The 12,323-nt window shown below is 40.6% G+C and overlaps 1 protein-coding gene across 2 annotated transcripts in view; it reads right to left on the minus strand.

Annotated features, from left to right (window-relative positions):
* Positions 1-12,323, minus strand: part of mcamb (melanoma cell adhesion molecule b) — a 54,137-nt gene that overhangs the window by 6,217 nt on the left and 35,597 nt on the right. The window contains exons 2-13 of one of the 2 annotated variants that reach the window (XM_074678966.1): positions 10,156-10,280; positions 9,840-10,071; positions 9,226-9,299; positions 9,058-9,145; positions 8,764-8,943; positions 6,234-6,364; positions 6,001-6,136; positions 5,784-5,899; positions 3,757-3,895; positions 3,393-3,520; positions 518-668; positions 86-175 (exon numbers count right to left, since the gene is read on the minus strand). In XM_074678966.1, the coding sequence (XP_074535067.1) occupies positions 86-175; positions 518-668; positions 3,393-3,520; positions 3,757-3,895; positions 5,784-5,899; positions 6,001-6,136; positions 6,234-6,364; positions 8,764-8,943; positions 9,058-9,145; positions 9,226-9,299; positions 9,840-10,071; positions 10,156-10,280 (1,590 nt within the window). The remainder of the gene's footprint in view (positions 1-85; positions 176-517; positions 669-3,392; positions 3,521-3,756; positions 3,896-5,783; positions 5,900-6,000; positions 6,137-6,233; positions 6,365-8,763; positions 8,944-9,057; positions 9,146-9,225; positions 9,300-9,839; positions 10,072-10,155; positions 10,281-12,323) is intronic. The other variant, XM_074678967.1, reaches the window with a different exon arrangement.

The raw sequence follows: 12,323 nt of genomic DNA on the forward strand, positions 1-12,323 counted from the left end.
AGAGGTCTTCTTTTAAGTCTTTTTATCAACCTTTTAAAGTTCAGTTGAGTTTGTGGTGGGCAAACTAGCATGAATGTGGTCTTACCTGTGGTTGAGGAAATACTACTGGTAGTGGTAGCCCTAGTAGTGGTTATGGTTGTGGTAGTGGTGGCTGGTGCTGGGGTGGTTTTTACAGCTGAAAACAGGTAGAGGCACACACACAAGAAGGTAGGACATAGATTGTTAGCACATTGGGGGAAGGGAGGGAGAACATCGAACAGCCGCACGCAGCTTCACAGCGTGCCCGTCCAGAAATGACGACACTGACTGACATGTCCAGAATGACAGGCAAAACATTACAGCACATAACAGAGCCAGAGGCCTTCAGACAAAGTATAAATAAACAACAAAGTGACCCGAACAAGAAGGACAGGGACAAAAGGAAGAGAGGGGGGGAAGCGAGGGACAACATAAAAGACATACACGCAGAAAACTGACAGAGCAGAGACACGAAGCAGCAGTAGCAGAAGGAACTCACTGGCTTTAATCTTAAAGATCCGGGCGTCTGCGCCATGGTCGTTGGAGACATTGCAGAAAGCAGTGATGTCAGAGGTGACCTTGATCTTGACCATACTCTTGATCCCATCCTCCGTATGTGTTTCTAAGGCACTCCCAATAACCTGCAACTCCTGCAAGGATAAATAAATGTTCACGTAAACTCCTGTTTTAAAAGTTGGATCTGATTAAAGTTTCAAATTGGATCAAGTATTAAAATCCTGTTCAGAAAAGATAATAAGACTTAAAAAAAATCTTGTAATAAAACCTTGAATTTTACTCAAATAAAACCTGATGTTTCTGCTCACAACTTAAGATTGGATTCAAACATTTTTCCACACATAAATATTAAAGATGCTATGAAGTGGATCTGTTTTAAATGTACTCCCTCACCACCTTGTGGCCTGGAGTCTTTGCACACTTTTGTAAATTACTTTTAGCAAGGCGTGTGTTTGTTTTGGAACTAAATGGAGACCGGATGGAAAACAAATGTTCTTTGTTCAAGACAACTCTTTACAAGGTGCTGAGGTAAGGGACTTATCAGTAAAGTTACGTAGCGCTACGGTTTGAAACATGACATCAAGCAAACCTTGTAGCAGCCGGCTATATGTTAGCAACATCGTCAGCCCCGACAAATCTGTAGGCTAACATGACAACAAGTAAACACTTTCAGTTTGTATGTAGGTTATTAGCCGTTTCTATTTAGCGCAGCTGGCAGTCTGGCGCTCTGAGACATGTCTGTAATGTGTAACATTAGCGAATCCTAGTTAGCTATGCCCTGCCAGTAATTTACCAAGCAGAGCAAACTTGACCTCACTCTTCATTTTATTGATAGACCAGGGCTCTCAAGTTTTGAGTTCACACTAGAGTGACCCCCCACCCCCGCGGGTTATAGGAATGGGGGTCTTTTATAACTTTTCGCCTCAATCCACTGCTATTTTAGGATGTGACAGCCCTTAACATATCACGACAATAAATACTACGTAATAATTAAAAGAAACTCAGCTAATCTTCATCATCAACAATATTTTGCCTTAAAAAGACAGTTTTTCAGGTTAAAATTTCAGTAGCTTTCTCATTTTTAAATTTGTTGATACTTAATCACCTCTCATGTGTCCTGGACATCCTCTTAAAACTTTCACAGTTTTTTTATAAAAGGTCATTAAAAAAAACACTGAGATCATAACCAGGGGCCAGTCGAGGAAAATGTGCTTTTTCTCTGTTATAATTTCAGCACCTTTGTCATTCTTTAATTTATTGACACTGAATCACCTCTCATGTGTCCTGGACATCCTCTCACAACTTTCACAGCTCTTAATTTGTTTATAAAAGGTCATACAAAAAAACCCACTGAGACCGTAATCAAGGGCCAGTTGCTATATATGTGCTTTTTTCAACTTAGAATTTCAGTGGCTTTATCTTTTTTAAATTTATGATCAAGAAATCACCTCTAATGTGTCCTGGACATCCTCACAACTTTTACAGAAAAAAGGCGAACGTTAAAATGAAGCTGTCTTCACCCCAGTATACACAGTACGTGATGCAGGATGCCTCAGGTTGAACTTATTATTTCAGTGAGCGACTAAAAACAGCAGCTTGGAGATGGACTTTTCTGTCTGCGTCTTTACTCTCACTAGCACGCAGGGCGCTGCCCCAAGAGACGCTGAGCGTTTCGGGAGGTATTTAGGTCAGATATTCACACGAACATCGGCTGCACTGTTAAGTGACATTACTGTCATACAACAACAGTAACAGCCACACTTTAAATGGAAGATATCTAGTCTATAGTCCACAGAGCGGATTGTGGCGGCATCAGATGTACTAATGTGCGGGACCGCCAGACGCGTGTCATTTCTATGATGCGCCGTAGCTGATCAGACATTTCATAGTTTTTCTAATGTTTATACGCCAGGAAAAGAGAGATCATAATGATTGTTCACGAGTCCAAGTCAAGTCTGAAGTCTCTCTGTGGACATTTTTTTCAGCGTGAGCAATACAATGTGTGGCAGGAGTGTGTGACAAAAGACCCAAAAGAGTGACCTTCGCACTCAATGCGTGACACTTGAGAGCCCTGTAGACTCTCAAGTTTGAGCAGACCACTGCAGAATAACTGCTGCATGTGGGTTGGAATGAACATTATCACTGACAGATTAGCCCCTGTGTTATACAGTAATACTGTATCGCTCTCCTCTTTGGCTTTCTTCTGCTCTTCTGTCCATTTCTGTCTGACAGTTAGGCTCCAATGTCCACCATCACTACAAAATTAGTCGTAGAAATCATTTTTAGCAGAGAAAAACACAGATCTCTGAGTTTTATCTTTTCTCACTACTAAACTTCATCAGTCGGCGTGGTGTTGTCACAGAGACCTAGACAAGCCATGCATCAATACGGTCTTGGAATCAGGAAGCTAAGAAGTAGCAATTTAAAAATGCAACTAGCAATACTGGCACTGATAATCTCATTTTAAAGTGTGGATTAAGATCAGGCATATATCTAGAAGGGAGAGTTTTTTAAGATGACTTTCAAACTTATTGAATACTCAATGTGGGACAGTTATGAAAAACTTTAAGTTAACAAAGGTTTTGGTGAACCCTGTGGACAAAATTTGCAGTCCTACATAAAGCACTTTATCAAAGTAGCGTGGATTTGGTAATCTTTAAAAGCCTATGTGTAGGCCAGATTAAACTTTTTAACTCTAAACGATTTTTTTAAGACAGTCCCCCTACTTTCCCTGTAGGAGTCTGTGTTTTTTGAAAGTTTGTTTTTCTGTTTTTCTGTTTTTTTTTTTTTTGTTTTGTTTTGTTTTTTTTTTTGCAGCTGTAACTAGCACAAGAACATGATGCTTCCCTTTGCTGTACCTGTTCATCTGATGTAGTCCACTTGATTTCTGGGTCTGGGAAACCTCTGGCTTCACAGCTCAGCTCCACAGTCTCATCATAATACTTCTCTAGGTCTGTGTTGTCAGTGTTCAAGAACTCTGGTGGGCCTGCAGGGAGACGAACAAGAAGTGTACTTTAAAAGAAGGCTGAACATGTTGTAAGTAGTCACAGTAGCCAACACACAAACACAAAAAACTCTAAGTTAGTCATGATAAATGAACTAAACAGGAATAAATGACACTGAACCCCAAAACAAAGTCAAGAAAACAAAGAATGACAGCGCGGCTGCGCACTAGAAAAAGTAATACTCTCATCTTATGTAAATGCGTGTTATCAGACGGACCTTGAACATTGATGTGAAGCGATTCGCTGGTACTCAGTCCGACCTCAGGAACAGTCACCACACATTTGTACGTCCCTGCCGTGTCAAACGAAGCATCCTTCAACATCAGAGTCTGGCCCTTTGAAACCTCCTTCTCATTCTTCACACAAAGGAAAACAAAAGCACATTCAACACAAACACTGACATGGATATGATCATTGCACAGGCTTACAGCTAACTTGTTCTTAATGGATCAGGTAACAGCATGAATGAATTTCTGACATGAAATTGTGCAGATAAATTCCTAAAAACCTCAAGAATAAACACCTTGACAGGGAGAGCTGTTGAGAGTTTACGTAAGATGGTGAAAAGTGTATTAATATAGCTTGTCACTGTGAGACGACTGACATAATGAAAATAATGCTCGTATTCTTTTTTTCAGTGGCCAAGCTGCTACTTTTCACTATCTTTAAATACTGCTTCACACACAAATTTGGACTGTATCACATGCGTAATAATTTCCTGTTCCTGTTGTCTGACAGACAACAGCCTGTTCCTCTACATTTGAACCACTTATTTCACAAAAGAGTTTACTTTCTGAATCTTCTTACTTATTTTCCCTCGCAACTTTGATGAAACAGAGCTTTCTTCCACACATGACTCAAAGTGAAGAAGCATATAAATAGTGATTATTTGACTTAATTCAGTGATAAATGTCACTATTATTAACTAACAGGCTTGAGTCAGAAGATTTAAAGGTCCCATATTGTGCAAAAAAACACTTTATTAAGTCTTTTAGTGAAATTTGTGGGTCTTTGGCTTTCCTCCCAGCCCACAAATTGTGATATTTAATGACAAAATCTGTACTTAGTAGTGCTTGTGAATGTAAAATCCTGACCAAAAACGAGCTGTTTGGAATTTCCGTGATTTGTCAACATCAGCGATTCCCTATTTTGACCAATCAGGAGCAAGTCTGACCTGATTATTCCACCGGAGTAGATACCCCCAAACCCCCTCCCCACCCACTCCTCTCCCCACTGCTGGAAAAAAATCTCTCCAGCAGTGGGGAGAAGAATGCTGAAGTTGAAGAGCCATCACTGCTCTGTTTTTGGCTGTAAACAGCTACATAGTTCAATACACAAGCTTCCCATCTCAGAAGAAGACAAGACTAAGTAGCTCGAGTTCATTTATCAAGGAAATGTGCCAGCTACACTCAGTAAAACTCTTCATGACAGACTGCTTTTCCAACTTTGGACAGTACAACAGAGGGCTAGTGAGTGGACTGGTCCTGAATCCAGGCGCATAACCAACAACAGGTTTAGTCATTAAATATCACATTTTGTGTGCTGTGGAGCAGATGTAAGAGCTTTTCTTCAGTGTACCCCTGTCTCTGTGTTAGCTTCAGGATGCTAACTTTAGCTGCGGTTAGCCTGTTGTTTTAACCTGTAATGTTACGGTAAACAAGTGTCGCTGTTTTCTAAACATTGTGCACTCGGGGCTCTTGGCGCCGCTCTCAGTGATGCTGAAGAGCGGGGTGGTATCAGCGGTAGCTCATTTACATATGAAGGTCACGCCCACTAAATCAGACCGTTCTGAACAGAGGGGCTATGAGAGCCTGGAAACAATGCTGCTGTGCTTGATTTATTGGCTTTTTGGACCAAAACATGTTACTACCATTTCATGAAGACATCAATGATCCATATTAAACTGCAGAAAAGGAGCACAATATGGGACCTTTAAAACAAATAAGTCCCTTGCTTCTGCACCTGCATGCTGTTCACTCTCTGCACTGTCTCAGAGAGAAAAGACGTGTACATTCATGCAGGGAGCACCAATGACAACTGAAATCGAAAATACTGTTTGATGAAGTAATCCGTCACCAAATTAGTTTAGTGTCGTTCCCTCTTGCTTGTGCTCAGTGTTTTCACATGCTGCCTCTTTACACACTACATGGATTTCCTGTTTGCAGATTTAACAACTGTGGTATAGTTTTTAGATAAAGTGCTGTTGCAGTTTGTGTGAATCATTGCTCTGTATGCGTACGTAACCTTAAACCAGGTGGTTTCTGTCTGCAGAGAGGACTGGGCATTGCATGTGACCTCAAGCGACCCTCCTTGTGCCACAACAACAGGGCCTTTCGGCTCCACCACAGCAGGAGAAAGAGCTACACACAACAGAAGGAGAAAGCAGAGAAAGTAATGAACCTGCTGTTAAAATGTAGCTTTAGACAATGGTCATAGTTTTTGATTAGGCCAGCGTACTTACAGTGCACAAACACAGAGGTAGTTCCCTTGGTGGGCTCGAAGGTTTCTGTATCATAAGTAGTGCATTCATACTGGCCGTTGTCCTTGGTGGTCACATTTTCCAGTACAAACACATTGGTGTCTACTTGCCTGTTACTCTGCAAAACAAAAATTCAAAACCCACACGAATATTGAATTCTCGCTTAAACCAGAAAGCAATCACCAAATCTCTCAAATGAGAGTCGAGTTTCTTACCTCCAAATGTCTGAATGAAATAATAGAGCTTGGAGGGTTCCCGTTGTCTTGACAATGAAGCTCGACAGTGTCCCCTTCTTTTATTTTTCCTTTTGGGGACTCTACCCAAACTTTGACTTCTGTAGCAGGGTCTGAAAAAACAAAAACTAGTTACAACATGAACTTAGGAAGCGATTATATGTGAAGGCCACAACCATCTCGGCAACAAACTCTTTTAGTTTTCCAAATTTTCCCACGGCAATAAAAACTAACAACACTGCAATTGTTCCTGCATTGAGTTGTTGTGGAATAAGAGGGGAAGACCAGTTAAAAATGGGGAAGAATCACAGGATAGCAGTAACTTTTACTGGCGGTGACTAAAGGCTCTTATCGCCTCAGTCTTTGTACCTGTGTGTACCAGGGCTATGAAGCAAACACTGAAGTTGTTGTTGTAATATTTTTCAATTTTCACACCCATGAACTCAGCAGAAGTGGAGTGAATTTCAAACAACCCACCAACGTCCACAGTGGAATCTCGTAATGTCTGTTTCTGAGTTAACTCTGGATGTGTGAGATGGTGCACCATCTTGTGCGAAGACATACTGGTTTCCAAATGCATTGGTACACCAAGGCAACACTGGCTGTTCACTTTCACACCCTCCTGAATGAAGACCAAAGGAGACTTTGAGCCATCAGATGCAACAGCAGCCCACACCATGACTGCAGCTGGCTTCTGACAATGGAAATAAGCTCTGCACCTTCAGGTAGGTGCTGTGCACTATGTGCATAAACCCTGTCATTCTGGGAATTGACCACTGCCTGAACGGTGAAGATCTTCTCATCAGACCAAACCAGGACTTTGTCTGCGGCTCTCTGGATCTCCTGCAGCATCATTTTCCCCCTGTCAAGCTGTTTTTTTCTTAGAAGCAGCTGAAATCAGTTGTCTTTCAGTCCGAGATCCTGTTTGACGATTCTTCTCAGTGAAGTTCTTGAGATGTTCACTTCCTTTGCTGTTGCCCTCATGCTCCTGAGAGGATTCCTTTGGATTCTCTTCCCCACCATCTCAACAACCCTTTTGGTCCGGACTGAACGTTTTCTTCCAGGGATTGGCTTGCTGGTGGTATTGCTAGTCTCCTTGTATCATTTCATGACATTGTAGACTGTCTTATGACCAACATACACCTTTTTCATGATTTGCATTGTTGTCAGTCCAGCTTCCTTCAAGACCACAATCTGGTCGCATTTACCCTGTGATGCCATACTCGACAATCATGAGGAGTAAACAAATGAACTCAGGTACATAAAAAGCTATGCCTTTTAAGAGAATTTATCCAAAATTTTAAGTTTCTAGGACAAAAGCTAAGCAAACAAAATAGATATACGATGGGTAAATCTTTCTGGCCCACCCTGTAGCGTATGAACCAACGGGCATTAGTGGTATACAAAGGTCATCTCAGCTGCATTGAAACCTGACAGGGTATGTCGCAAATTCAGCACAACGGGCATCAAGGGGTTGAAGGGGAATCCCCCCAAAAAATTTATCTCAAAAGGAGAGAACATGTTTATCTAGGCTCACTGTTTCTGGCTGTAAATCTTACGGTGTAGCAAATTTCGTTGCTTTTACAAAAAGACCCTTAGACTATTGGGTTCAGAAATGATCATTTTAATGGTTTTACAGGAGTCTGGATTCTTATAACATGAATTCAATAAGAACAATGATAATGTTTTTTTCTGTTCCAGCATTGACATTTTCCAGACCTAATTTAAATTGTCTGCTTTGCTTTTGTGTGTCCACAGCCTGTACGAGGGTGATTTTTTTTTTGGCTAACGTCACTTCTAGTTTCCTCTTAAATACTAATAAACAATTTTTGATGCTAATATAGATCAGTGACAAAATATTGTTACTTGACTATCTTTCTCTGAAGTACAGAAGACTTTTCGAATGTGACCACATAGACCTGTATCTTACATGATTTTTTGTAAGCTATAACAAACAAGATGACAGTTATGTCTACAAAAAACATGGCAGGCCGAGGCGGTAACCTCCAGTCTTTCACTTTATCAGCAGCAGAGCTGACCTGAGCGACAAACGAGCACAGTTTAGCTGTTAGCAAGGAGGCCTGTGGTTTGATAGTCTGAGATTAGTAAAAAAGAATCTGCAGGGTTTTTCCTTAGCATATCTCATTTAGTGGATAATCATCAATGAATGGAGGAAAGTCTAAATGGTATAACAAACAATGTTTAAGACAATAGACAGAGTTCTCCAACCTAGTGAACTCCGTGCCAGCAGTTTTCCTGTGGCGGCAATCAGCTTCCTGTTTTAGAATTACATTGTGTGCACACTGGCAAATCCATTCATAGCTCTTTGAGCTTTGTGCAGACATTTTTTTCTGCAGAGCACCTTTGACCCCAATCCCAACAAAGACTCAAGGATGAGACTGAAAGGGGGGAGCAGGTTTGGTCCTATGACCTGGAGCTAATGCCCCAGCCGGCTAACAAAATCTTGTGAAAGGAAACAGAGTATTGGTGCCTGCTACTGTGTGAAACTTACAGAACACTGTGATTTTCATCTTGTCAGTCTCAGTCATCCTGGTTCCTCCAGGAACAAAGTACGTTACTTCACAGTAGAACTCATCGTCTTTGTCACTCTTCTCCACCTTCAAGTGCAGCTCACTCTGCACGGAGTACAGACCGCTGGATTCGATGGTGACCCTTGGCACTATCGCCACCTCTGAAGGACATGAAATATTTGCAAACACACAAGACAGAGGAAGAGAAGCCAGATGAAACACAAGCTAAAGAAAGGTAAGAGTTAATTTCAGGTGTAGATGTAGCTCAGTCTCACTGTTCCAAACTGCACGTAATGGCGTGGTGTTTCTGTACCACGTGATGTTTGGCTTGGGAAATCCATTCTTGACCTCACAGGTTCCAATCTGATGAAGATAATAAACCTGTAGTCTGATGTTTTTTTTTATATTTGCTAAATCTGAAGGTCATGACTGAAAGCTTGTACCTTAGATAAGTCGTCTTCATGGACCGAGATCCCTGTTTGCACTTTATCGATGATAGAGGGTAAGGCTGGTGGTTCTGCAGAAGAATCAGAAACCTGGTCAAAATTTGGAAAGACTGAGCTCCTCATTGAAACTTTTGGTGGCAAATAAAGTGCAGTTTGAGATTGTTTTGAATAATTTTGTTGTCATCACATTTTGAAGAGCTAACTCTTCAACATGTTACTGAAAGGCCCTAAAAGGGTCTGAAGTTGTGTTTTTTAGCAGAAGGAGTAAACAGACAGTGTACAAGAGACAGGTTTTAATATCAACAACAGGGGATGGATCTACTTTGAGCTGTTTCACTTCATCTAAGAGACTGAAATGCACATGTATATTTTACTTAGAGCAGGGTTTAAAGTGATTAAAAACAGAAGTTAAAATAAATTGAATATTTGTTTATTTGTGTGTAATCTCAATAAATGCTAAACTGTTTGAAACAAGGAAACATCCTTGCTCACATCAATTTTCTTCAACTGTTAATTTGAAACCTGTTGATTTTAGTGATGTTTCTGATGTATAAAGACTGCAAACAGCTTTTTTTCCATTTCAACAAAAAATAAAAAAGAAATTGACTTACTAAATACTTTCAGCATTGTACGTCCTTCTGCAGCCCCATCTGTCAGACCTGTGATGACACAGATAAATTCTGTTTCATCTGTGAGCTGCACATCCTCGATGGTCAGCACTACTTCTGCGGTGGCTCCAGTCCCGTTCACACTGATCCGGTCTGTGTACTCCGTGCCCCGGTCTATAACTGTCATCGTGGAGTCTTGGTAGTAGATCCTCTGCCTCTCTCCAGTCCGCTGTACCTAAAGGTCAAAGTTCAAATACACGGCTCATAGCATACGTGTGCTCGTCATACCTGTGTGTGGGTGTGTGCAACGGGAACTCACATAGAGCCACTGTATCATCATGCCGCCAATGCCTTCAGATGACGTGAACATGCAGGTGATCTGAGCTGTGTCTCCTTTAAAAACCTCCACTCTGTCCTCCATGTTCACCTCTATGTCGGCCCGGACTGAAGAGAAAAACACAGACAGACGGACGGTATGAGTATACAATGAACAGAGCAAGGCATCATCTGCTTTTAAATAGTAAGAAACAAACATAGAGAGTATGGAGACTTCATCTGAGAAAAGCGAATATTTACAGGTATCTAGAAACAGGACAGCTGAACCTGACAGAAACAAACAAATATTTATGGAAGCCACATAAAGCAGCTCTAGTGACATCAGAAGACACTGTGCTTGAATAAAATGAAAACTCAATCCATTTTTTTTCTAGTGGAAATTCTTTTTTTCCCAAGAATCAGAAACCTTATCAAGTGGTTTACAATCTTCCTGTGGGGTAGTTTCCACAGTCTATTTTTCTAATCCGTCTTTTGCCTTTTTTTTTCTTTCTTTCTTTCTTTTTTTTTTACATATCTCAGCATTTAACCCCAAAGAATTCTGGCATGACATTTAATTCATCTTTCACCTCTGCACCTTGACAAAATGTATGAAGGCCTAAATCAGGGGTGGCCAACCAGTCAGAGACCAAGAGCCACACAAATTACTGTGGTGCTAAAAAGAGCCACATCACACACATGGTATTGCAGACACACTTCCTCTCACACATAAATCATATAAAATGAGAAGTAATACATTTCCATCTATCTATCTGGACAGCTATGAGCACATGAGCAATTGAGAGTATGTAGAGAAGAGAAACTGACACTTAAATATCAATCTCAACACCCAAGCATTAATCAATACTGATCCCAACATAGGCATCAATATATCAATTTTTAGATTGATCAGCACACCACTACTTTTTTTATGAATAGATTGAAGAGCCGCACACCGAAAGGCAAAGAGCCACATGCGGCTTGCAAGCCATAGGTTGGCCACCCCTGGCCTAAATACTGACTATTGAGGAACCATGCCAACAACTCTCAGATATCACAATCTCTATTCACAGAGGAGGAAATTACTCTGTGGCTCTGTAGAGAAGGAGCAATAAATTCTGGGAAAATTGGATTTCTCCTACAATAAAAAAATCTTAACTTGTCTTCCTGTGTATCTCAATGCCTCTGTGTTTGCTTCTTTTTTAGTCATCTTTACAATTTTTTATTTTTTCCTGTGATCTACTGGTTATTATTTATGCTTTTCAAAAAACAAAAAAACAACAGAAATAAAAGTTTTTGAGATAAAAACAGTATTTAAGATTGACCGTTCAACACACACAAAAGCTGAAACAATACACAACATAACACAGAAAAAAAACTCAGATAACCAAAAATGCAGGAAGTGCAATAAAAAAAATTCAGCCTTGATGTGTGACTCGTGCTGTTTCAGATAAGGAATCTAAATAAATAAAAAGTTTTGACCAGTAATCTTCGTGGACAAATTGCTTAAAGAAAGAAAGAAAGAAAGAAAGAAAGAAAGAAAGAAAGAAAGAAAGAAAGAAAGAAAGAAAGACTCTAGACAATCAAGTTTTTATTCATTAATTATTTATTTGTGTGTTTAAAAGCCAGGGTAAAAAAGACAAATCCATACTATTACATGTAAACAGTTTATAGACAGGCTTCCAATACTTCCTTTTTAAAACATGAAAAGGGATTTTAAGGACCTTGACTTTGCAGAGGAAACACCTCTAATGTTTCCACACCCTGCTGACACAAAGTGAAAGGATGCATCCTAGCAGGAGAAAAAGAAAAGAGAGAAGAAAGACATGGTGGGTCAAAGAGAAGAGAGAGATGCTATGACAGGAATGAGGAGCCCACCCATGTCCACATTAATGTGCTGCATTCCTCCATGTCACCCTCTCACAGGAAGAAAGACTCAATTTACAGGCAGAATAGTAGCTCCACTGTTCCTCCAGAGTCTGTCTGAGGAACGACTGGTTTTCCCCCTCCAGGGGCTCACTGTGGAGCATCCTTAGAGTCTAAAGGAGGGACCCCCAAAGGCACTTAGGGTAATCTGTGACACGTCAACAAGAGCTGTAGCTGAAGGTAGAATGTCTGCTGTTTGATAGATACTTGTCTGACTGTCCCTCTGTCGTGTTTATGAAGCTGTTATTT

Source organism: Halichoeres trimaculatus, unplaced genomic scaffold, assembly GCF_033239565.1.
Source record: "Halichoeres trimaculatus isolate MK-OKI-2021-1 unplaced genomic scaffold, fHalTri1.1 fHalTri1_scaffold_9, whole genome shotgun sequence".
Lineage (NCBI taxonomy): Eukaryota > Metazoa > Chordata > Actinopteri > Labriformes > Labridae > Halichoeres > Halichoeres trimaculatus.